Source organism: Scardinius erythrophthalmus (assembly GCF_964197995.2).
Source record: "Scardinius erythrophthalmus genome assembly, chromosome: 9".
Classification (NCBI taxonomy): domain Eukaryota; kingdom Metazoa; phylum Chordata; class Actinopteri; order Cypriniformes; family Leuciscidae; genus Scardinius; species Scardinius erythrophthalmus.
The window spans coordinates 22,260,154-22,287,012 of NC_138229.1; the positions used below are offsets into that span (position 1 = coordinate 22,260,154).

At 37.5% G+C, this 26,859-nt stretch overlaps 4 protein-coding genes across 8 annotated transcripts; 3 read left to right on the forward strand and 1 right to left on the reverse strand.

The window, feature by feature from the left end:
- The first annotated feature begins 1,388 nt into the window (after positions 1–1,388).
- On the forward strand, positions 1,389–5,138 carry LOC308696233 (MARVEL domain-containing protein 2-like). Its single transcript, XM_081374728.1, has 5 exons — positions 1,389–2,523; positions 2,895–3,106; positions 3,414–3,585; positions 3,663–3,713; positions 3,822–5,138. The coding sequence occupies exons 1-5, from the start codon at positions 1,450–1,452 to the stop codon at positions 3,939–3,941; spliced, it is 1,629 nt and encodes a 542-aa protein (XP_081230854.1). The 5' UTR covers positions 1,389–1,449; the 3' UTR covers positions 3,942–5,138.
- Positions 4,018–11,892, forward strand: LOC308696234 (occludin-like). Its single transcript, XM_081374729.1, has 8 exons — positions 4,018–5,456; positions 7,042–7,800; positions 8,619–8,783; positions 10,311–10,444; positions 10,540–10,746; positions 10,874–11,045; positions 11,186–11,227; positions 11,447–11,892. Exons 2-8 carry the CDS (start codon positions 7,054–7,056, stop codon positions 11,591–11,593), a joined length of 1,614 nt encoding a protein of 537 aa, XP_081230855.1. The 5' UTR covers positions 4,018–5,456; positions 7,042–7,053; the 3' UTR covers positions 11,594–11,892.
- nr2f6a (nuclear receptor subfamily 2, group F, member 6a) lies at positions 11,741–19,060 on the reverse strand. 5 transcript variants are annotated; one of them, XR_014030799.1, is made up of 6 exons: positions 18,886–19,060; positions 17,383–17,985; positions 17,189–17,283; positions 15,398–15,961; positions 13,789–14,360; positions 11,741–12,875 (listed from the first exon to the last, which is right to left on the reverse strand). XR_014030799.1 is itself a non-coding variant. In XM_081374732.1 (5 exons), the coding sequence occupies exons 2-5, from the start codon at positions 17,652–17,654 to the stop codon at positions 14,086–14,088; spliced, it is 1,203 nt and encodes a 400-aa protein (XP_081230858.1). In that variant the 5' UTR covers positions 17,655–17,985; positions 18,886–19,060; the 3' UTR covers positions 11,741–14,085. The 5 variants fall into 5 exon arrangements, 4 of the variants coding, with proteins under 4 accessions (XP_081230858.1, XP_081230856.1, XP_081230859.1 ...); XM_081374732.1 differs by having other exon boundaries at positions 11,741–14,360; positions 15,398–15,958; XM_081374730.1 differs by having other exon boundaries at positions 11,741–14,360.
- Positions 19,061–22,487: 3,427 nt separating this feature from the next.
- plvapa (plasmalemma vesicle associated protein a) lies at positions 22,488–25,237 on the forward strand. The gene is made up of 5 exons (XM_081374329.1): positions 22,488–22,924; positions 23,260–23,332; positions 23,523–24,232; positions 24,409–24,910; positions 25,032–25,237. The coding sequence occupies exons 1-5, from the start codon at positions 22,538–22,540 to the stop codon at positions 25,082–25,084; spliced, it is 1,725 nt and encodes a 574-aa protein (XP_081230455.1). The 5' UTR covers positions 22,488–22,537; the 3' UTR covers positions 25,085–25,237.
- The last annotated feature ends 1,622 nt before the right edge of the window (positions 25,238–26,859 follow it).

The following is a 26,859-nucleotide window of genomic DNA, read 5'->3' on the forward strand; positions in this document are numbered from 1 at the left end:
AAGGGACCCTAAAGTTTTAGGTTCTCCACAGGATTTCACCAGTCTGGCAATCTGAGGAGCCCAAATGGAGTATTTCAATTTTTGAACGAACTTTTGAACTATTTAAATTGTTCAACGACTTGCCATTTTCTCCCATATTCATTTGGAATTACCAATATTTTACCAATTCAAACATGCAAGATGTCATGATGTTTGTTTATTAATCTAATGAGTATTTCTCAATTATTAGGCCTTTATATAAAGTTTTTCAGGTTCAAATAAGAAATGTGAAATCAGTAGCCTACAGGAGTATTGAAATATAATTCACAGGCCTCATGATCTATTTTGCTAAAGGACAAATTACTGATAAAGCACTCCTTCTCCACAGTGATAAGAGTGTTTGTACAGCCCTTAAAAATTCATGTAGTCAGTTACCAAATGCAAAGCAACATCAACAGTAAATGGACTGACTGCTTCTGTGTTCACATGAAAAATCTGTATAACTGTGCAACATATTTCCTCTTTTTCCTGCTGACTATCATTGAGACAGCTTATGCATTTCTTAATATGGGAGGAGTGAAATTATTTTACAGACAACACAAGTAACAACACATATCCATTAAATGTAGCTTGCCGTAGTACATTGATTCATGAGGAGCTATGCTGGTCAATACTCATCTACTGCCCTCTAGTGATTAGGTGCTGAGTAACAGAAAAAGACGCGATGGCCAAACACGACACGATTAATACATTTTAAAGTAGTTACATGATTCCGGTGAAATAATATCAGTCGTTTTGGATCATTTCCTTCGATGGTTTCAGGAATGTTATCAAGTCCAGTTTTTGTGGGGAAACATTCACTGGCAGCAGCAGTTAGTTGAATGCCAGCCTGTGTCTGTCACCAGACTTGGCCTCTGCAGGTTTAATGTTTAATCTCCTCTCCGGCTTCCTGCCACAGTGCTTCTGACTCACTTTTTACTTTCTGAAGCCATTTTAACACAGCCATACTCACTAACAGCAAATCAGTCTGTACTGACAACAAGGTGAGCATTCTTCTTGTTGTTTGTCTGATGTTTTACAGAACAAATGCTTAAGAGAGCAAAGTTCAGCTTACAGTTGATAATCGGAAACTGTTGTGTATAGGCTATACGAGTATGTTTATGACTGTACTCGATGCACTTTGATTGCAAACACTACTTTTAACCGGACCTGCTGAAAAGACCATCAGCTAAGTCTAGTTGGTGAAGCTGTTGGACCGGATTACTAAAATGCTTACACCAGCTTCTCAAACACAACATAGGCATAGGCATAATTATGATGTGTTATTATTCATAATTCATACAATTTTGAATATTTTTGTGAATGATAACTTGTGAAGTGAGATTACAATAAAAAGGTCTTGTTCTTAGTTTGATAGAGTTCTCTAAGATGACTGTGTACTAGACCCTGATTTCCTCACCATACAACAAAATGACGGACCTCAATAGATTATATTCAGATGACGTCTCATCCTCTCAAAGTGAAGATTTCAACAGAGCACATGCGGAGGAGGATCCTACAAAAATTCGTGATGATGACAATGAGGACTCAAGCTTCTCTTCTCATGATAAGGGCAGTTCAGCCAAGCAGAAGGAAAACATGGAAGCTGAGAAGACTAAAAAAAGCATATTTCTGAAACCATGGACTGGTGTGTTGAAGAAATGGAAGAGGGCAGATTCTGAATCACTTTCATCATCTTCAGGGGGATTTAAAATACTACCTAACGGCACAAGATGTAGTCCGCCTGTTTCTCCATCGCTGGACAGAAAACATTGGGATGTGCGGGATGCGCTTTCTGGTGACCTCAAGCCAAACTTCCCCCCAGGTTCAGTGGGGTACACATATGACACCCTTGAATCCGAACTGACCAGTATCCATCCGGCAGAGTACTACGCTGAGAAGTTAGAAGTATACCAGTTAAAATACTCCTACCTGAAGTCTTGGCCTGGCCTCTTAAGGCTGCTCGCTGGCCTTCAACTTGTATTCGGCGGGATGGTTTTTGCCTGTGTATGTGCATATATTCAGAGAGACAGTGAGTGGTCCAACTATTACAGGCCAAATTATGGATTCACTGATGTGAAAGGATACCGTTACACTGGACCAATGACAACCTTTGTGTTGGTCATTGTTGGACTCTCATGGATGCTGACCGTTATCCTGATGGTTTTGGGATTTACAATGTATTACCGAACGATCCTTCTGGATTCCAAATGGTGGCCTCTCACCGAGGCTGTTATGAATCTAGTCCTTTCGTTGTTGTACATGGCAGCGGGTATCGTCTACGTGAATGATTTGAATCGTGGTGGGCTTTGCTTCATGACGGTTGGCGTCAACCCGGTCCTGTCTAATCTGTGTCGTGTTGAGGGGGGTCAGATGGCTGGGACTTCGTTTATATTTATTAACATGCTCATGTACTTGATAAGCTTCCTGGCATGCCTTAAAATGTGGAAGCATGAAGCTGCCCGCCGTCAGAGGAAGGCCATGACCAGCCAGCTGAACAGCCAGGTAAATGCACATTTTAAATTACTGCCCAAAATTATGGGTGTAAGAACAAATAAATAAACTAAATTGATCAAAATACATTTATAAAGTTATAAAAGATTTCCTTTTTTTTATCAAAGAATCCCTAAAAAAATTATTGCAGTTCCCACAAAAATATTAAGCAGCACAATTTTTTTCACCATTGATAATAATTGGAAATGTTTTTACTATTTTAAAAAATAATTAAATGCTTGGGGGAGCATAAGAGGCGTTTGAATGGTTCTTAACCTCATAAAAACGCTATAATAGTGATCACAGGTTTTTTGCTTCACTTTCCACAAAATTCTCACTATTCTTATCAAGTTGAACTAATTGTAATGGCTGTTATCTTTCAGTTACAGCAGCAGACTCTGAAATCCACATCCAATATGGGCAGCTCCTCAACCAGATCCAAGAAAATTTCATTCAAAGATGAAATGGATCAAAGCTTTGTGAATGAGAGCAGACTGGCTTATGTCTCAGAGAGAGCTGAAGAGCGAAAGATTTTAACTGGAGCTATTCCAATTGGACACATTCCTAAACCCAGAGTCGTTGCTGATTTTATAATGTTAGTATTCTTCATTGTGTATTTCTGGTCTAATAAAAATAAATTATATATTTAGGACAAACAAACTTAACAGGTGTTGGATATATTAGGTGTTATAAATGAACCAATTGTTATATATGTAGACAACCTTAGAAAGGGCTTTTAACAGCTTTATGGATAATGTGTAATGTGGTGTTGTTTGATTCATGCTGCCGTTTCTGGGTATTTACTTTGAAATGCACCATGTGTAGGCAAAACCCCTTATCTCAATCCTGGCATTGGATTCTATGATTTTTTTTATTGTATTTTTACATTTCTTTTTAAACAGAAAATATCCTGAAATTCATTCAATAGAAGACAGAGAGCAATACAAAGCAGTCTTTAATGACCAATACCAGGAGTACAAGGAACTGCACAGAGAGATCACAGCCACATTAATGAAGTTTCAGGAATTAGACACCATGATGAGCCGACTCATCAATAACAAGAGAAACCCTGAGGTGAGACATCATATTAGAGTCGTTTAGATTGTCTCTGCATTACAGTTGTTTCAATTGTTTGTGGATGTTTTACTTAGGAGAGAGTGAGAATCAATGGCTTACTGAAAACATATGAACAAAAAAAGAACGTAAGTCAACTCTTGACTTTAAAATGCTTCAAAAACTAAGTGAGAAACAAGAGATTTAGCCTAATTATTTAATACTGTTAATTTTAACTTCTTATGTGCTTCCCCAAGGATCCCTACTTTCTGGAGAAGAAGGAACGGTGTGAATATCTAAAAGCAAAACTAAGCCACATCAAGATGAGGATTCGTGATTTTGATCAAAATTCCACTGCGAAGGACAGCAATTACTAAAGATTTTACTAAAATACTAAGTTACTAAAGTATTATTTATTGTGTATAAATTAAGATTCCTATATTGTATTATTATGTTTACAAATTACACAAAAAAGCAGAGGTGGATGAAGTACACAACTTACTTGAGTGAAAGTATAGATACTACTGGTCAAATATTACTCCATTACAAGTAAAAGTTGTAAAGGCCTATTTTTACTTAATTAAAAGTACAGAAGTACTCGTTTTTAAAAATACTTAAGTATCAGAAGTAAAAAGTAAATGTCAATGCATTGTTTTATTATTGTTGCATTGTTGTATGTAATACTTAAAGTACCGTATGCCTCTGAATCTATGCCTGCCTACCCTCATATCAATATCAAATTTATTTCTAAAACACAGTTCCAGTAGTGGGATTGAATGTGAGATTGAATAAGTGCACTCAATAACGTCCACAATGGTTTCGGACACCCAAATGGCTGTTCCCTCAAATATTGCCCTATTTAAAGTTTTTTGGCTTTTAGTATGAATATGTTAGCCTTGCTGTTATCTATAAGCTAGTGTGCTCCAAAAAAGTGCCAAAAGTCGCATTTAGAAAACCAAACCCACCGTTGAAAATGAAAATCAGGTTTATGTCAGAATCCAATGTCAGATTGACGTTAATCTCCAACGTTGGACAGACGTTGTATTGTGGTTGAAAATGAAAATTGGGTTGACGTCAGAAACCAACATCAGTCAAGTTCTGACGTCAACCCGACTTTTATTTTCAATCAATATCCAATGTCAGTCTGACGTCGGGTTCTGATGTCAATCGGATGCAGGGTTCTGACGTCAACCCGACTTTCATTTCCAACCAAAATGCAACCCCTGCAACCAAAATCATCCACTGACTGATGTTACTTTCTACTCATGGACCTTGACAGAATTGTAGTGGAGTAAAAAGTACGATATTTGTCTTTCAAATGTAGTGAAGTTAAAGTAAAAAGTTTCCAGAAAAAATAATACTCAAGTACTCAAGTACAGATACTCAAAAAGTGTACTTAAGTACAGTACTCAAGTAAATGTACTTTGTTACTGTCCACCTCTGCAAAAAAGAAATTAGGCCATTTGGCTTAAACTAATCTACAAACTTTACTTTCACAGATCATGTTTTTTATTTTATTTTTTACTGCAACTTAAAATTGTAATTACAATTTGTAAATAAATCCTATTTTATAGAAAACAAAATGGCCTGAAATCAGACTTGGACTGTTGCTTTAAAGCACTTTAGAAGATTAACAATCATTAACTCAGCTTCTCTGTCCACCTTAACTTTCGACCCACTGAGGAGCCAATAAGACTGATTGTGTCAGTAACAACGGGTTTAGAGTTTCAGGCCCAGGTCTTCCACACAAGTCACCATGAGCAGCAGCTGTCACAGGTATTCACATCAAACGGATAAGCTCAAACACGAAACAATACTTGACGAAAAACTGTCAAGCTTTGAAAAGCTGGTCTAAGGAAAACAAGGAAAAGATCAGTGGCTGTTGTGTTACGGTAAGTTACATAATGTTTTATGCAACATTTATTTACTGCAAAATGCTAGACTTTTTTTAGAATGGATTGTAGTCAGTACAAAAACACTGACATCTAGTACTTTGTAAATCTTCCTATGTCACCGATGAGATGTTGTGACGGCTATATGATCGGAACAATCTAAAATAATAGCTGTTTATTTTCAGGAGGAAAGTTGTACAATTATATTCAATGTTGGAAAGAAAAATCTTTCTCCTGCTTGTTTTTTTAGTTTTTATTTGATTCTAGAATAGCTGCCCATTCAACATGCACCTGTGAGGCTGTATGAAGCTGGCTAGGTTGAGTTTCAGCTCTTGAATTATTTATTCACTCTTTTCAAGTTACCACAGGTGTGCAGCTCAGCCTCTCTCCAAAGCATAATTAACTAAGGGTATGGTATTAGAAATATTCCGGTTAGCGGTACAACTCCTCATCTCTTTTATTCACATATAATGACTGTAAATAGCTCTTGGGGGATGCAACAGAAATGTGAAGAAGAAAACTTACAGCATGGAAACCCCCAATGACTGCATCTGTTCATGTTTCTCTGAATTATTCAGAGCATCTCGCCTGAATTGCAGTAGCCTGATGAAGGGAGTGTTGTTTTAAGATGGACTCTACCAGAGTGAGAACGTTGTTAGTGCTATAAAGAGGTGTGTTCCATCTTAAATGTTCCTGGAGCTTTATGATTAAAGCTGTGCGCTAACTATTGTACATTTGTAATCATAGGGAACAAATGTAGTGATAAAATGGATACTTTTAGCTGTTTGTATCACATTTGTGTCATTTTAGATGTTTTGTTTTGTCTTTGTTTGCGTGTTCTAGATTGTCGGTCTGATAGAGATTTTTCATTGACTCTTTCTGCAGGTTACATTGAACAAGTGACTGTCTTTGTGAGTGAGTCATTGAATCGTTCATTCAAATGATTCCTTCAAGCACAATGATTCATTCAGAAACATAACAAGTGAACGTTTTTATGAGTTAGTCACTGAATCATTCATTAAACCAATTCTTTAAAAAACACAGATTCTGTAAGGCTGTGAATAGCTCTGGAGACAGACAGGTTAATGCTTTGTCTCATTGTGAAATAGTTTCGCAAAATAGACAAAGTAACTAGCAATATTGTGTCTACAATGTATGTTGGTCAACATTAACTTATTGAACTGTTATATAAAAGCAATATCACTTTCTCAAGTGCGGGTTTTATTGGAGCACAGTATTGACCAATCATAAGTGATGTCTGGACACCGGAACTATTACTTTTATAAAGGGATTAAACTATTATCCGATGTATAATTGAGAATATGTTGAACTTTTTTATTTTTTATTTGATTTTAGCTTTATTTCAATTCAAATATTTTAATATTTTTAATTAACAATAACAATAATTGCTCTTCTTAAACCACTATAAGAGTGTTATTAGTCCATATAGTTTTAGGAGATTAAAATGTAAAACAATAAATGACAGCAGCTCTTTGTCTGAAAAAGAGTCATTTTTGCTTCAGAAAGCTGCATAGCTAGCACTGTACCCAGATGATCTAAATTTGATCTCATTTTCTCTTTTCAGATTCTCTCATGAATGATGTATGAAACACAGCAGTATGACAGCCCACCTCAGTACAGTCCACACTACATTGCCCCATCAAATATGTACACATCCAGAAGTTTCTACTCTCAAAGGAGCGAGTATGGCTTGTTCTCTTCAGTGCCTGATGCTCCTCAAACGGAGGGAAACCCTCAGCACTTCTACAGATGGTTCTCACCACCTGGCATCGTGAAAACTATGGAGGGACTGACTGCTCTGCTCTGTTTTGTTATTTTTGCCTGTGTTGCTTCCACTCTAGTTTGGGATATGCATGGCTACGAGGGCAGTATCGGGGCCTATGTTGCTGGATCTGGGGGCTATGGCATGGGATCTGGGTATTATGGAGGAACCTATGGCTATCAAAGCTCTTACATGACACCCTACTCAGCAAAGTCAGCCATGATCTCAATGGCAGCCCTTAATTTTGTAGTATCGTTGGCCATCTTAGTGGTTAGTTTCTCAAAGTTATGGTGTGTGCGCGGAAAAACGTTTTACCTGACGGTTTTTGTGGTGGACGTGGTTCTGGCGATTCTTCAGTGTATTATAGACATCATATTCGTCATTGGGGTGAATCCCATGGCTCAGAGTTCACAAAGCATCTTGTACAACCCGATCCTGATGATGTGTCAGACCTCATTAGGGAATCCCAGCATCAGCGCTGGAGTCGGCACAGGCTTCCCGGGTGCATATCCATCATTTAATCGATATCTCTATCACTACTGCTTCATGGATCCTGAGGAGGTCAGTTTGACAAGACACAATTCTCACTGTACAATGGAAAAAAAAAATATTTTCTAAACAGAGTTAATATACAATTACTTGAGAAGTCTTGTTTTCTGAAAAAAGAAGTGACTTTGTGCTTAAAACAATAACAAATATCTACCAATGGGGTAAGAAAAATAAAACTTATTCGCTTTCAATTATGTTTTTCTTACCCCATTGCCAGATATTTTTTCTTGTTTTAAGTATAAACTCACTTAAGTTTGATAATTAATTTCAGAAAACAAGGCTTAAAGGGATAGTTCACCCAAAATTAATATTATGTCAGTAATTACTCACCCTGATGTCGTTCCAAACCTGTAGGACATTTGTTCATCTTCGGAACACAAATGAAGATCTTTTTAATGAAATCTGAGAACTTTTTGTCCCTCCATTGACAGCTACGCAACTACCACATTCAAGCCCCAGAAAGGTAGTAAAGACATAAAAGTAATCCATGTGACTCCAGTGGTTTAACCTTAATTTTATGAAGCGACGCCAGTGCTTTGTTGGCGAAAAAAAAAGAAGAAAAACATAATTTACCACTTTGTTTACTATATTAATCTTTTTTTTTTGCACCCAACAATGACATGAGGGTTAGTAATTAATGACAGAATTTTCATTTTTGGGGAACTATCGCGTTAATACTTGTCAAATAAATGTATCTTTGTTTCAAGAATGTTTCGATTTTTACTCTGAAACAAGTAAAAAATATTGAGTAAGAAAATATTTTTGCAGTCTAGTGTCACATGAATGGAACATGAATCTTTTTATAAACAAGTGTTTCTGCTGAATTTTAGGCTGTGGCTCTGGTTTGTGGGCTGTTTGTCATGATTGCTCTGGCTGTTGCAGCCTATTTTGCCTATAAGACTCGAAGCAAAATATGGCATCATGGCAAACCTAATATCTACTGGGAGGAACCACCTATACTCAGAACAGACAGGAGCCAGAATTCACAAGACTGGGTGAGTAAATTTCACAAGAAGATCACAAGACGCACTCAGTGAATAATATGAAGTCTGCGGTAATGTATTATGAACGTTTTTTTGCGAAACATTCTGTGTAGGACTGTATTTGCATGGATCATCTGTTCACAATTTAAAGTTGAACATAAACTTGGTTATTATTTAATTGTCTTATGCCTTATGTTACTATAGGCAGCTAAATATCTGTGATATAAGAAATTGCCACAAAAAAAAAAAACACCTGGCACCAAGGCTTATGCTCACAAAGGCAGCATTTATTTGATTAAAAATATTGATTTAAAATGACTTTGTATTTTGTATGACTTTGGACTTTGTATTGTAATGTATTTTAAATGTAGTTTATTTCTCTGATGGCAAAGCTGAATTTTCAGCCTCATCACTCCAGTCTTCAGTGTCACATGATCCTTCAGAAATCATTCTAATATACTGATTTGCTGCTGACAGATAAAAACAGTTGTGCAGTTTAATATTTTTTGTGAAAAAAACATGTTTTTTTCAGAATTCTTCTTAAGGTTAAAAACTTTAAAATATTTTATATTTTAATTTAATTAATTAACTTATTTTGACTTGAAAATAAGAGAAGTTTTAACGAATTGAATTTGTGGACCACATTATTTATAATATAGTGCAGCCTAAACCTGTGACACCAGTCACCACCAGTGCCATACAATAAAATCAATCACATGACCTGCATTGTTTTTGTTAATCATTCACTGATTTACAGTGATTCTGAAGAAGGGAATAGCTGTGATACTATCTTCATAATGAATACTGAATAAAAGTCAGTAAGCAAATTGTGACCTCTCGACAGTCACCGATAACTTGCGTTAACCAGTTACTATATGGTTGATATAGACAGAGATTTAATGGATTTTTATAGATTTTATGGATACAGCATGACCATTAAGTGATATTTTCAGCTAAATGTAGGCCTAAACTTGCTATCTAGTGTAATTATGAGAAATAAATACATATAGTATACGTAACACATTTTTCACTAAAACACACTCACAGATCAAGAGTTTATTTTATTTGGTTCACTGTGAGGTGAGCTTCCAAACTTGGTTATTCCAAATTCTTGGAATATGCAGTGACTTTCCTAGAAATGACCTCAGATGTTGTTTGTCAGCCACATGTTGTTAAGACAATACGCAGGTATTTATGAATAGGCAGTGCCATGTACAGCACTCATCAAGTGTTTCCTGGAAGCTATAACAATCACGCTTCATTAGAGGAAGTCATGCATGTGCACGAGGGTGGGATAATTGTGTTGTGATGGATTTACAGTGTCTTGGTGTATTGTGTGATGTACAGCTTCTCAAGTGGTCTCTTAAGATACAGTATTGTTCAGAGACATCTGCAATGTTATCTCTGATCGTCCTCCGGTCTGGTCTCGTTTTCCCATCAGTAGGCGCCTGTTGCTTGGGTCATTTTGTAGTTTTAGTCTGAGACTCAAATTGATTTAATTCTCTGGCTCCGTTAACACTTATACATGGTACGTTCCAGCGAAACACTCAATACACCCCGACTGTGGTTTTATCAGAGAAGGCTTCCCCTCACCTGAAAGCAGACAACAGCTTCACCTCCTACACTGAGGGAACAGTGAGCGTCTACAGCGAGGCTGCGTACAAAGGCAACGCGTGAGTGCGGCCTCCTTGCCTTTTAATCAGGAGTAGAAATTCTTACAAAGTACAAATGCACACTAGTTTTATTTTCGTTGCATTTTGTTTTAAAGGTATTCTGAGAACGTGAACAGCTGCTCCCCGGAGCCGTTGTACCAGAATCGGTGGATGAGCTCCAGCCCCGTGGAGGAGGTTGAGGTGCAAAGCAGCTCAGTGCAAGAGAAACCGGAAACGTACGAGGTTGAGGATGTTCTCTGTGAGACAGGCTACACCACTGGTGGAGATTCAGCCACTGAATTATACACATCTGAGATGGAGGAGTGAGTTTCCATCAGGAATACTTCTTAATTATCCTTCATGTTGTGCTGCTCTAAAAGCCTGATTACTTTAAGAGCAGACTGCCTTGCAAGATAGCTTGTTACTTGTTGATTTTTTTTTATGCTACAGCTCTTATTCAGACATTTCAACAGATGAACAGCGCAGACAGTACAAGAAACAGTTTGATGTCACCCTCGCCGTTTACAAGAACCTTTGTGCAGAAATGGATGACATCAGTGATCAAATGAATAAACTGAGCCGAGAGCTAGACACCCTCCATGAGGAGTCCACCAAGTTCCAGGTAGGCAACACAAAACATTAATAAAGAATTAAACCAAAATTAATAAATTAAACCAAAAATGGTTATTCTATGGCATTGCTGTGTTAAGTCCTTATGAAATAAACTCAATACAACCCAGATCTTTTGTCTTTGTATAACAGGCTGTAGCTGATGAATATAATCGACTAAAGGATCTGAAGCGGGTAAAGAAAAATATTTCTCAATACAGATCAGTTTTTACACATCATTATTAGGCACTAATGATTTTAAGGCCTGTTCACACCAAGAACAATGCGTCCACACTAGTGAAAGATTTTTTAGAACTATATCTTTATTGTTATAGTTATCGTCTTTGGTGTGAACAGGCCTTGAAGTCACTGTGTTTGTCTGTAGATCCCTAACGCCCATATCCTTTCTTTTAGTCTCCAGAATACCAGGCCAAGAAGCTCCGGTGTAAGAAGCTAAGGCAGGAACTGTGTCATATCAAGCAACTAGTGAAAAATTATGACAGAGGCTTTTCAAGGAGAGAGAAGACTAATGTTTCTGATCCTCAGGATTTCTTTGTTTGAGACTGTACACATGTATGCACGTCCAATGTATACTTCACTGTCGGTATAGGCTTTTATAAGTTGTGTCTGTAAAGTTGCAAGAGGTATTGTAAATATTTTCAATGTTCCTGTAGAATTCAATGATCGTTGCAATTTGAATATAAAAACTCCAATAGGAAACATTTCCTTTTTAATTTGATAGGTAACAGGCAAAAAAGTCTCATGAGCACACAACTCAATGTATGATACTTTTGTTTAATCAAGCTGTCATACAGAAGTATTTAAAAAGACAAAGATATTAAAATGAAAACTGTACATGTTGCCGTTTTGATGCGTTTATGTATATTAGACCGCCTGATATGTTTCAAGGCCTAAATATGAGGTAATATTAGTCATTCAGATGTATGATAAGGCTAGAAAACTTACATCTCACAACTAGAGCCAAAACAACATGCTGTCACCGGTGAAACGCCACACCAGAGCACAAAAGACAAAACAGGAAGTGCCAGTTTCTTGCCAAAAACAGCCTTCGTAACACACATAACAGACAGATAGATCCAATCACTCCTCTTTAGTGTAAAGTGAGCAGCTCAAGTGTGTAGATATATTTGAAATAAACTGACACAGCTGTGAATGACAGAGTCCGTTTGAGTCTCAACAGGCTGCAGAGGTATTTCTTTTGGTCGACAATACATAATGTGACTATTACCAGTTTAGCATAAACTGGTTAGTATATGAAATAATAAAAGCAGAATAGAAACCATGTGTCTTATGCATGTAGATGAACACCACTTCCATGAAGAATGTTAACTGGTTTCTATCTGGGGGAGAAAAAATAAACCATGACTACTTCATCTGTCATTTATCTCAAATGTGCGTTATAGAAATAGGAATAACTCTTGAAGATATAAGTTTGTATCTTAACGCAACGTACAAATGTAGTCTGTCAAATGGAAATTTCACGAAACGTAATCCAATTTTTGCACTAGTTTTTGCAAATTTCAGTCTCTCCTCAAAGAAATGCATTAGCATTGATAGGGTAAAAGAGCTAAACAATACATGCCAAGTAGTTATCACTGGCAAAACAAATGCTTAAGTCCCAATTCTGACTGTTTCAGTTTGGTTTGTTTGGGTTTTTGGATGTCATCTTGTCTATTTCCTCCTCCTTCGGGCTTTCTGGTTCACAAGGACAGGGCAGAACAGAGAATGAGAGGGACTTGATTTCCTGGTGCCTCCAGGGACAGTCCAAAGTGACTTATGTTAACACCCAACTGAGAGAGCTTGTTGTTTTGGGTTTTAACCACTGATCTATATAGAATGACTGGATAGCTCATGACGTCACAAACAGTGAAGCCACCGCGCCGCCATATTGGTATTCCCTAGTGAGCTCACGCGTTATATTGAATCAATAGGAAATTTTATGATTTGACTGAGAAAACATTGCCTAACGAGACACCGTTTTTAAATCTAAAGTATCCCTGTACATTCTTACAACGCAAACACCCTAAGCATTTAAAAATGGGTATTTGTTTAAAGTCGGAAACTTTTCCTGCTTATTATAAATTGCTTTGATAATGGGGAGAGGAGCTTGGAGAGTGTCTGTCTAGGCTAACAGCAGTTGTCAGTAATGAAGAAGTGTTTTATTTTGTGATTTGCCCTTTGAATGAAGCAGCAGCAGCAGCTTACCTCCTCGTTAAAATACACTTTTAAAATATAATATTTCATTTTTAAGTGTCCAGTGTTCGTTATTCACGGGACTTCCGTGTAGCTTAAGATCAGTGGTATAGCTAGTTAAAACCCCAAAATGTTAACTAAAACAGCAATTTCTTTGCAAAAGGAATACAAAGCTGTACAAGAACACTAGTCGGCCTTCACTAAAGAGCTATCTTCACAGGTAAGAAAAACAGTTTGATACTATTAATTAAATAGTGAATGCTAAAGACCTACAGTTTTGTGAATTGGTGAATATTCAGGTGAATATTGTTTAGTGGCCACAAATTAATAATATCTCAGCACGTTTTACTAATTTGTTCCCTCATTTTAATATACTGTGGCCACGTTGTTATTCGTTAAATCAAAATGAGGGAGGGAATTAGTTCAACGTGTCCACGATTTATTTAAACAAGGGAACAATAGATCGTCGTAACAACGAATTATTTAGATCAGTGGATAGAGCGCATATAAGAACGAGCATTATATAGATCAGTGGTCTTAACCAATTTCCACGCAATAACTAATAACTGGTGATTAAACTGTACCTAACATCTTACCTTTGGCTGGCAGATAACCAGTATTTCTCAAGTAATTTTAAAGAACGCTTCTGGGCATCATAAAACAGTTCACAGAACATAAATCACGCCATCTGCAATGTACTACTGAATTCACCCTACTAAAGTTGACCCTGTTGCATTAGGTAATACAGTCAAAATCAGATGTGAATGTGTGGTTTTTAAAAAAAATAATAATTCAGACCGAGACTTCCAGACTGGTTCTGTGGTCACATCTGATCATGATTATTGTCCTGGAGCATACGGCCAACTGATGGAGCTGCCAGACAGCTGCATGTCACGGATGAGCGTCTCAATGGGCGTTTTCCCCACAAGGCGCATGAAGAAGAGCTGAGAAATGAGGCTGGCGGGCACCGCCCTCAGAGCGGGCAGTCGCAGAAGGAGCCGTCCAAAGCGTTGTGGCTGTCCGGGGTACTGCATGCGCTCGTACTCGGTCAGGGCCACCTGAGCTTTTTCCTGCAGGCTTTCCACATGAGCTGGGTCTGTCAGCCCACACGCATCTAAAGATAAACATGAGCAACAGCAGATATTAGTTACAGGTTTCAAACTAGATTTTGTATAACTCAACTTGTAAAGTATGATGCAGGGCTCAACAATAAAGATTAGTACAGGCGTATGTGGAATTTTTTTATTAGATTAGATATCTGTAAAATGGACTTATGAATAATTAAGTCTGTAATTACTACATAATTACAAACATTGATTGATTATTCTTAGTTAATAGGGTGAGAATAAGATGCGGGAAACTGCTGTTTCATGACCAATCTTATGCAAATGTTGGATAGTGGAAGGGTGACCAGACTTTGTGGCCAGAAAATAAATAGTAATGCTTTGCTTTGTATGCCATAATTTTACAGCAGAGGTTTTTATGAATTTATGGCCGTCTTGGAAATATATTACAACTGTATAATCTCCAGTAATTACTTTGTATTCCAGCAAATTTTCTTTGTAAAATAAACTTTGATCTGAGGAAAAAAACATTTAAATATATGTGTGAAATTCTGCAAATGTATTTAAATATATGATTTGACGCATATAAAACATACACATTTGATTATCATTACTTTTTTGGGGTGGGGCTGGTGTAATCATAAAAAAAGGATCAAATAATATATATATATTGTTGTTATATACAATTCTCAACTATTGTTGAGTCCAGCATAGGTTCTTTTCCAAGACCACATACATTCTCCAAATGTTTGAAGCATACAAATTAAAAACATGATAGTACAGGAAAAATAAGAATATACAAGTTCTAAATAATGAATTTATTTACTCTATAAATTTGCCTTATTCCTAACAATATGTTGGGTATAAAGATGCTTCAAAATGCATCTAAGAAACATTAAGGAAAGCAGAGATTTTCTCTTATCCAGTAGAGGGTGCCAGTAGTTTTAAGTAGCAAGAAACTTGACTGCCATTATTATTCTCATTATTCATTATTCCATTTTGGATGTAACGTAGAAGTATTACGTCTTCTTTGATCCAATTGTGTTCGGTTAAATGCAGTTTAATCAGAGTAATGTGTCTGACGCACCTGGTGAGAAGAGCGCTATGGCCTTTAGACAGCTGTACTCTGCTGTATCCACCTGCAGGCGGGTCAGCTTCTCCACTTGGTCCTGGAAGATGCGCACCTGGTCCATGAAGGACACCACCCTCTCGGCAGACATGGGAGAGGAGTGAAAGCCCGCGGCGGCGAGCAGCGGGGCCATGTGCAGGGGTAGGGCAGATTGGGCTGCGTTAAGGATAAACAGTTCACTCCAGCTGAGCCGCAGAAGGGCCACCTGATCAGATACAGGCAGCTCAGGGAAATAAGGAATGTTTCGGGCCCATTCGATGGTGCTAAACAGGAGTCTCGCAGCTAGCTCACAGATGCTGTCGATGCCCATGGTCGATCCTCCGCCCCCCTGCATCTGCTGGCTGTACTGATGGCTGTAGCGGCTGTTGGGGTAGGGCTCTGCCCGCAAGAGCTGGGAGATGAGCTCGGACACAGGCTGCCCGTTGTAGAACTCGCTCACGCCGCTCCCGGCATTACCGCCCACTGGAGTCGTGGATGGACTGAGGCTCGAATGCGAAGGTGGGATGCGTCCACGCTGAACTGCTAAAGGGGGAGAGGGAAAAGAAGGGGAGAGTCGTGATGGAGTTGAAATGCTTGATAGACGACTTTTCTAACAACCCCTTTCTTTTGCTATCATGCAACATCTGGCAGAGTCTGAAGGGATTAGAAACATCTAATTCCTGATTACACAAGCACTCAAAAAATGAAAAAGGAAAACACTGTTAAAGTCAAACCCCCAGAGACTTTATAAATGAGCAATGAAAATGTTCAATATAGCTAAAGATCACTTCGTTTTAAAAGCAAAACCTAAAATATATAGGTCATCAATGCAAGTTTCATCACATGCACTGGCAACTGTGGTAAATAAACACCATCAGGGTCATCTTAAAATAAAGTACAGCTCTCTCTTCCCTTTAACTATTAAATATAAACAGTGTTTCCTGCAGCATTTTGCTTAACCGACCCATTACCTTAGTAAGACTGATTCAAACCAGTAACTTGTGAGTCTAATTAAAATAACCTGTTCTTAAGTGTCATGTTTGTAAACTGGACTACACTAATTGTGCAGCATGCTTGTTTTTGCATGTAGTCCGTAAAAACAATGCAGTAAAAAGACTGATTATTGTCTTTGCATAAATTCGTGGCACCCAGTCATATTCAGTAGTTCAGACTGCAAATTCACAATATGTGTATATAATTTACGCTAGACTCAGTAGCGTTAAAGCACCTGTGCTCCAGGAAATACTCTTCAAAAATTTTGGGTCAGTACGATTTTTTAAAAAGAAATAAATACTTTTATTCACAAAAGATGCATTCATTTTTTATCAAAATGACAGCAGCAGACATGTATAATGTCTAATATTAAGAAACACAACTTTAATAGTATTTACTTGAGGACCAAATCAGCATATTTGAATGATTTCTGAAGGATCATGTGACACTGAAGACTGGAGTAATGATGCAAAAAAAAAAAAAATCAGCGTTGCCATAACAGGAGTAAATTACATTTTAAAATATATCTCAATAGAAAACAGCTTTTTAAAATTGTAATTCACAATATACATTTTTTTGGTCGAATAAATTAAGCAGTGAGCATAAGAGATTTCTGTGAGCTCAAAAATGCAGTCTGACAGAATCAGCCCCTTTGTTTACTATACATTCTATAACATGTTGACAAATCAGTGGATCAGTTGACTGAATCTGTGTGCATTAAACAATGACGGAAAGCCATTCCCGACTGGTTTCGTGACGAGCGGGATAGACAGTTACCTTCTTTGCGCATTCCCACTCGGAAACACTTTTTTAAACGGCAGTATTGACACTGGTTGCGGTGATGTTGGTCAATCTGACAGTCTCGGTTCGATCTGAAAAGAACCAGAAAAGCTTAATGTTGAGACGGAAGTTAACATGCTGAAAACATCAACTAGCACGTACATAAACAGCGCTGAAGTTCCCTCCATTACCTGCAGGTGTAGTTGAGGTTTCGCCGGACGCTCCGTTTGAAGAAGCTCTTGCAACCCTCGCAGGTAAACACACCGTAGTGTTTCCCACTGGACTTGTCACCACAGACCACACAGTCCACCACACAACTTTTATCATCGTCCCCGGCCTCCATGTCGCTGCCGCCTCCTTGTGGTGACCCGTCCTCCTCATCTCCCCTCAGGTAACCCTTGTCACCACCAAGTCCATTAGTCTCCCCATTGGGATCTCCCCACCCCCCTCTCACCATGGCCATCGCTTAGTTCTCAGCACAACCAAGGAGGAAAAATACTCCCAAACGTGCTGTTGGCACAGACAGTTTCAGATGACCCCTTTTTTTGACAGCTGTGTGTTCTAAAATGAGAAGCTACGAAGGCCGTTAGATCTGCTAATTGTCCACAGCTTCGTCTGACACATTTAGGCTCAGACAGTCATCGTCTGAGTCAGTCAACTTTGTTCTTCATGCAGCAGGCGGTGCATGTTGTTTTGCCTCCTTGACTGACCATATTCACCTTTTGCTCCCGCTTCTTTAGTCACACCTCGGGAAACGTGTCATTTGGAAGCTAGTTTCCATTTCAATCAAAGACCTGTAAAAAAAAAAAAAAGAAGTTACTCAAAACCATGGAATTGTTCTTCACTTGTTATTATCAAGCAGTTCAGAGTTTCCACGCTTTCGGACCACTGAATTTCTCTGTCTTTCTATTGTTATTACTGAAATTTTTAAATCTAAATTCCTTAGACATTTCCATTACTTTTCTTGCCCTGAATATTTCACGGTTTTCCAGGGTAGCAAAAAACCCTGACAGTTAACTAGTTTTGCTCTAACGTTATATAATGTGGCCTTTACTAAATGTATAGATAATACAGATTACACACACACACACATATAAAACACATTATTTTTTGATAATTTTACTTGTAGCCACTAGCCAGAGTAGATTAGCAATGAATTTTACAAAAATGTCTAACCTTTTGATATTCCTTGCCAGACCAAGTAATGAAGAGCAGAATACTGATATTACAAAAGATAAACCTCTTAAGTAACGTTATACAAAAAAATAACATACTAATAAAAACATCTCGGTAAAGAGCAGCACGATACTGATTGTTCAAGGAAGTGGTCTCTGCGCTTGTTTGTTGTGAAATGAGGACAGACTTTTGGAGTCCCTCTAACAGTTACCGTGGCGCTGAACGAGTAAATCAAAAACGAAACGGGTGAAACCCTAACGTAAGCCCGTGTTAACGGATCCGGAGCTAAATTACCTGTTTCTTGTTTTTATTTTTTTATGAGAGCTAGTAATAGGCATGCGGCCTAACCTCCAGCGATCATCAAGCAGGGGGAGGGGTGGAGCCATAGCTTAGCGACATACCTCGATCCTGACTTCGGCGAACACTGTTTTTATTTCCGCTCACCTTTGACGCTTCGAATGTTAAGCTAGCGTGTCGTTAACGGCGGCGAAACCCCGGGAATATTTCAATATACCTACCTGCTTTTGGGAGTGCAAAAGTCGCGCGGGCTTGAGAAGGACAAGAGAGAGCGCGGGCCAGTGTCCAGTAGAGTGCGCGCGCCGCGTGCCTGTGAGGGAGTGTGTGTGTGTGTGTGTGTGTGTGTGTGTGAGGGGCGGGGGGATTCGGAGGGATTTGACACAGCTATTCAAGCCCACGGTTGCCATGGCATCTCCTGCCTTATATGGGCAAAGAAGTCAAAGGGCAGCACTGCTGGGCACACAAAAAAGAATGTGGTGTTTTGCTCCTGAGAGATCAGTGACCTCGGGCGTGCTTCAAAGAACTGCAAATGCATACAGGACGCCAACCCTGTAAATACCGTGAGAGAACATGTAGTCAGTTAATAATAGCGTTAATGATTTTAAATCGGACAAAACATTTATGTTTGTAGGAAGTTTTTAAACTAGTATGATTTTTGTTACTGGCAATGGTGACTTTTTTTTTTTTTTTTTTTACAAGTAAGAACAAATTAGATGATACTAGTAGGCCTACCTATTCCAGTGTGTACTAGTATCTATTCCAGCTTTATATATTAGAAAGTGTCTCTGTATAAGACAATAGTATCTATCCTAAATTCCCAATAGTTACTAGTAACAGTGTTGATTAAAAAAGTAAACTACTAGCTAATTATATTTTCAACAGTGTAATTAGATTACTGTACTAATACTCTCTCTAAAAAAATATTGCATTAGGCTACATGCAATTATTAATTACTTTCTAAATCCCATATCAACCTCCACTATTTGAACAATTCACGGATAGATATGAAACTGCTCTCGTAATTCTTTCAAATAAATAATATAAAATTGCATAAATTATTTTTGAACCGACCAAAGTATTTAAAAGGAGAAGGTTTTATATACAATTGTTCTATAGTCTATACAGTATTTAATGCAATTACATCAGAAGTAACTGATTAAATTACAGAAAAATTAAGAGTAATCCCTTTACTTTTTCAAGGGCAACGTAATTAATTACTTATTAATGCATTACACCCAACTCTGCGAGTAATATTAGTTACAATTGCATTTTTATTTGTAATAATTTCAAATGTTTTAAGTTACTTTAAAGCCTAAGAACAAATATGTTAATAGCAGTTACTAGGTAACCCGGGAGCCTATAGGTAAGGTAAGGCTTGAATTCAATCATCATTTCTGCAGCAAGAGGTCAGAGGGTAGGAAAGGCATCATTTTGTATAATGATGTCTTATGCAATTATCAAAAAATGCTGGTGAGCTTTAAGGTCATAGGTTCAGCCAAAGATTTAGTTTCAGCTCTGTTTCCTGCATAAAAGGGAAAGTACAATTTCTTTACGTTACATTTTTTATTACTTTCGAACAATGAGAAAGCCATCCAGGCTGTACATCTTGTTGTTGATCCAGGAGACAGCTGTCTTTTGTTTTGAGATTTAGATCTTGGCCACCAGTTAGTATAATTATTCAGGGGTCACACTCAAGAGAAAAACATTTCATTTGCTGCCCTCACTCAACCTCTGCTTCCTTCTCAACTCTTTTTGGGAAATCATATTCTTAGCTAACAGAAACAAAACCCTGCTTGCTAAAACGAAACCAGCAGCAAGCTGATTTGGCATCATTCATGTATATCAACTCTTTTTTTAGGATTTGGTCCTTATTACTTATTTATTTATTTATTTATTTATTTATTTATTTGCAGCATGTAAAATGGTTTACCCACAAATATTGTTTTTATGTGAGCATGTGTGTGAGAGAGAGAGAGTGCACAAAAGAAAAGGGGAGCACAGCTCTGAGAGTGCTTTCTTGTGTTATGTGCATTGCACAAACTGGGTGTTTATTTGACCTTTGACCCCAGGGTTCAGGAATGTGATTGATCTCTATTAGGATGTGGGGTAGAGTTGCAGCTGTTACTTACTGACTTTACTGATCCCTGAAAGCATTTTGGAACATCAAGGAAGTTCAATAAAATGTTTATTTTCTTTTGCAATAAAATAATATATATTAAAATAAAAAAAATAAAAAATGTTTTATTTTATATTAGGGAATATATTATTTTATTTTGCAATTAAATATTTATTTAATTACAATTTAATTATTTATAAGTACATTTTTAATTTAATTTTAGTTTAGTCTGTTAAATGACAAAATGCTATAGCAGTGTTGTTCAGTGATATATGGAAATATCCCCCTCTAGTGGTGAGATTCAGATGCTACGTTCAAAGGTCTTAAAGTTGATGTAAATCTATTGTGTTAAAATACTTGTTTTCAAGTTTACTAGCAGACTAAGTCATTATTTCTCTGATTTATCTGAAAAGTTGAAATGCTGACACATAACTCTGTTTTTTGATTATTCAAATGAAGTCTACTATACCTGGAGAGAACTATAATGGCAATCTCAATGGCAGTTTAGTTTAGGTATAGCTAACCATCAAACCATGAATCACCAATAATTCCTGATGTCATTCAAATATTGGGTTAAGGGTGCATCCCTAAATTACTGTGTAAAAAAAGATCAAACCACCTGAATCACACTTTTAAATTGTGTTTAAATTTATTTCTATTTTCTTTTTTGTTGTTATGTAAAGTCTTGTCAGTGTAGTAACATAATACAAGCACAAATGTTTTAAGGTTAATGAGGTAATGTGTTCTTTGGCAAGCTTATGCGATTTGGAAACATTTGAAACAACAGCGTGTGAGGGAATCTTTTTAGATGATGATAATTTTAACATCAGGCGTATTTTAGAAACAGATAAACAGGACGATTAATTCTTGATAATGTCAGCAGATGTGTATGCATCTGTGTTTATTGCTGATTTCCTTCATTTGTTCAGTAGTTTACCTAAGAAGTGACAGTGCCTTCTGCGTTTGTCACTCTGAGACACAGCTATGAATTACTCCTTCCTCTTGGAACCGGGGTGGCACATCAACAATTCCTGGCAGGAAAGCCACATGCTTTCATATTCTTCTTATTATGGCTCTTCAGATATAAGACATCAGAAAAAATAACTACAATGTTTAGAGACATGGCTCAACAACTAGAATAGTATACAAAAGCACAGTTATGGTGAGTAACTCCAAATTACTTTATGTTTAAAACTAAAACTGGCCATTGACTGAAATGCTTTGGTCAATGTTTTAGTAAGGCACAATATACAAACCACATCCTCATACGCCAGGAAGAATCTTAGACAGCATGTAGGAATGTGGTGTATCAGAATATGAGTCAATCAGAATTCTTTAGAGCATCTTTTGCATAATAATTTGAGAATTATTTCTGGAATAAAAAGTATCGCATAATGTCGTAAACATTAACCTAGATCTAAATCCATCTCTGAATGACTGTTCAAAACAGCACGTAGTCAAACCATCAACCACGTGCTTTCTCAAGTGCCAGCATGCTGTCAAACAAAAGGATCTGTTTTGGCAGGACATTCATATTAGAACAATGTAGAGTTTAGGTTCGGGCCAGCCCTTCAGCAGTGCGTGATGTTGTTCTAACCTCCGGAATCATGACCATTGGGTGGACCAGGGACGCGTCATGCAATGGGAGGTGCAGGGAAATAATATAAGCTGGCAGCGTTAATATGTTTTAGGAGATTTGATGTTTTAGGAGAACACTTTCGCATAGTGAATTGTAGTGGGGCTACATTTAAGCAGTGATGTACAACGGTGGTTATTCTCAGGCCAACTTTGGCTTGGCTGCCAAGAAGATGCACAAGTCGAATGGCAAGAGCTGTGGTTACTACATGAAGATTGTCTTCTTTTTCTCCTCACTCATCCAGTCTTTGATCATTGCGAGTCTGGTGCTCTTTCTGGTGTACGGACAACCCGAGCATACGGTGGAGGAGAAAAGACTGCAAGAGTTGGACCAAAGTGTCAGCAAACTCACGATGGAAAACTTCATTCTCCGTGGGAAGGAAAAGAACCTCACCAAAGTTCTGAACGTCACTCTCACTGCGAAGCTGAGCAATGACAAAGCTCTGTCTGAATTACGCAGACTGGCAAACACCTCATCTACGACAATACAGAACATCAACAAAATGATGGTGAGATTTGCGACAAAGTTCAAATGTATTCAACAAATTGATTGGTTGCAGATAGGTTTCATACAAAAGAGAATGATTAATAATTGCATGATGGGTGGTGTTCTTATAATGTTTTCTTAAAGTTTCCAATAGGCTATGAAACAGTAATTTCTGAAATTTCTATCAACTTGGTTTTAAGAATGTTTTTCCTTGGTTATATGAACATTCTGTTCAAAACGTTAGCAGAATATTAATGGTAAACTTTTATACTTACATGAGTTTTAGAGCAGACATTTATTTGGAGCATCAAAATGCATCAGAAAAAACAGTTTTTTCTTTTTGCTTTGTTTTTACAGTCTCGATGTGAGATGGATAGAAGAATGGCTGCACCTCGCCCTTGCCCTCCTGTTTTCTATCCAGATTCAAATGGTGAGATTGTTGTTCAGAATTTTTTTACTTTACTTTTACTTTTAGGTAGATCAGTACAAAAATTCTGAATTTTTGTTAATTTAACACACTGCCTGTAACCCCATAAAACTAAATATGAAAATGAGTTTTCGGTCAGTAAATGTAGAAATCTTGGGTTCAATAAACATATAGATCAAATTTGCTTTTCCAGACAACAAACGTTTGCAAAGTATGCTCCAGCAGTCAGAGGAAATGCTCAAGCTGATCAAAGCGAACTTTACTCAGACGATGGCCATTATGAGAACTGAGTTAGACAACTCCAACAGAGACAAGGATAAGTATCACTTAGAAACAATTGAACTGAGGCGAGACAAGGCTTTACTTGAGGAAGAACTCAACTTGTATAAAAAGAAATGCAAAGAGGATTTTGTTGATTCTTTACGAGGAATCCCCAACATCACCAAAGAATTCCTCAAAAGGATCGATGACCTCTTCTCAAAACACATTTCTTTCCAGCTAACGTGCGATAAACAAAAAAATCAGCTTGAAGACATTAGGGAAAACTGTAGCAGTCTTTCAAGAGAAGTTGAGAACAAGCTCCAGTCGTATCTGGACATAGTGGGGGACCGGTTCACAAAAATTAATGGAGAAAATGCCAAATATGAGACAGACAACAAACGCCTGAAAGAGGACGCTGAGTGGTGCAATCAGAATCGCAGTGCCATGATTCGCGAGAATCGCAAGAATCTTGAGCAATTTCAGCTCAAGACTGACCAAGTCAGTGAAAAACTTCTGCTGGAGAACAGAAAACTAAAAGGAGAGAACAAGATGAAAGATGATCTTATTTCTGTGAGAGAAAAAGCAATAAAAATGCTCACACACACCATTGAGACTCTCAATACCTCACTTGCCAGCTGTAAGGTGAGGTTATGGTCTTTCAACTTTTAAATAAACTAAGTTTTACTCTCTTTTTAAATAAATGATTGTATTTTATTGTAATGTTATAAACAATTATGTTTGCAGTTGTAAATTATTATATTTATAATGAACTTTAATTGTATTTTTTTTTTTAATTCTTTAAATTCTCTCCTTTTCAGCCACAAATGCGATCTTACCCATTCGTGCCAAATTCCTTCGCTTCACCAAACATGCCATATGCTGGTGGAACTGGTCAGAGTTCAACAGGACTGAGCAAACCAAACGTGCCATGGCCAGGGACAGGCTCCACCGGGCCAGTATTTCACAATTTTAACGGTGCAGGATCAAATACAAAATGGAGCAGCATGGGAACAGGTGCGACAGGATCATTAGCTCCAGGCGGGACAGGGACCCTTTCAAGTGGACTGGGCAGCACAGGATTAGGTGGGTCAGGTCATACTAGAACAGGTCTAGCTCAGACAGGGACAAGTAGTTTGGGTGGAGTAAGTCCAGGGTCAACAGCATTCAACAGTCCAGGATCAATTGGAGTAGGGATGGGAAAACCAGCTGTAGGAGGTGCAGGTTTTGACTCAGTCGGGTCTAATGCACCTGGATATGGAGCGACTCCTGGAGGAACAAGAACAACAGCGGGTGGGAGTGATGGTCAAACAATAAGCCAAGGTAAAAACCAAGCAGAAGTGGTATGATTCTGCATGTTTTAAACTAATAGATTCTCTTTTATTTACTCATAGTGTTTTCGGCTTATTTTCACAATGCATAACCTTTTGTGTTCAATTTACAGCCCAAATAAATCTCCATCTGAAGGAGCTGCATCGTTATTCAATCCCAAATTGAGGGAATGAACAAAGTCCTGGTAAAATCAGGATAAACCAGGAGTGTTGATATAGAGACTGATTTAACTGTTTGAAAATAGAAAACCTAAATGTACTGACCCTGCAAGTTTGTAATGTGAATACTAATTATGAATATTAATATACATTTTATTTTTGTGGGGTGAAGTTGATCATGTATTTTGTGCATTTATGCTTGTATATATCATATATAAATATATATCTTGTATATAAAAAATTAGTCTATCACTATAGTTGTCTTTCATAGTAATATTTTTGTTGTTGTTGTTGTTGTTGTTGTTGTCTTGGTGGAATAAAAAAGTAAATGAACAAAAAAAATTCATGTCAACATGTTTTATTCGTGTTATTCATGTTATTCTTTTTCTTTTAGTCCGTTAAATAATTGCTCAAATAATTCAAACAGAAATCATGTCGCACTAGTAAAGACTAATCTGCTTATAAAAAGGTAAACGTGGCTTGGATGTAATATTAATATAATGTTGCAGTTAATTATATTAAATTGCAATATACTAATAAGTGTATATGCCTTATTAATAATTACAGAACCTGACATAAGTAAATGCCTAAAATGTTTTGCATTCTTTCAGCCACCAAACAAGCAGTAAACAAACTAAACCAATGTGTTTACAGAAAAATACAATGACTCCAGGCCACAGGTGTATGACACCAATGCAGTAAAATTAACGTACAAGAAGAACTATCAATGAAATTTTCAATAGGTCCACTTCACATTAAGCTTAAAATAGCTCTGGCTAACCATCAGGCTATTGTCATTGTTTTGCGTCAATGGGAAGCACTATTTAAAACAGAGCCGCTCTCCAACCAAAGCAAATCCTTTTAAGTGTCATACCGAGTCATCACTCAACCAACGTGCAGGAAAGCTAAACTCAGTAAAGTGATCGCATTAATGCATTCTGACGCATTAATAAAAATATGTTGTGAAATAATTAACCTTAAATATGATTAATATTAAATATGCTTCCAGTGTGTATTGTGAATAAAGAAAGAAATGGATCTAAAATGCAGAGTATACAGGTACTGGCAACCTGCACCATGTGAACATAATGTAAAACAATTAAAATAATGTCCCATGTCAACAAGCATCCTGTCACCAAGTGACAGGATGCTTGTTGAAGCGCCAAAAAGGTGGATCAGACAAAAGCAAAGAAACAGGGCGCCAATTAATATATAGAGGCGTCACAGAATCCTGCTATCCAGGTTAAAGGATATCCTTTGTTTGACATTAGTGATTTTCCACTTAAGGCAGTAAGATCTCCTGTTCTCAAAGAGAGTAGACAGGTTTTTGGTGGCTCTGACGTCTTGTAAACTTCTTTGAAAGATCTTTGTAAAGACACAGAGACATCTATTGTAGACAATGCAACTATTGTTTGCGGGTGTGGATTAAGTGCCAGTGTCTCTGAACTCAGATGTTACTTAGCCTTTTTAGTTCCAATCGACTTATTACGTTTTTCTTTGGCGTATTTAGAAAATAATCATGACGTTCCCACTCCGCATCTCGAGGTAAATATCCCGTCTCCACCCTCCACCAGGAAACGCATTAGTGCTTATTATTATTATATCCTTCCTACCTAGGTCATAGAACTCATCACCTTTTGTCTCTAAAAGCTCAGATTCTTTGTTCCCCCAAAGCACTAATTGCATTTCCTATTTGCTTGGCCCTTCTGTGCCCACCATTCTGGTAAAGACATTAAAGGCCAAAACACTTCTGTTGTTGACCTCTACACATGGTCTCTTAAG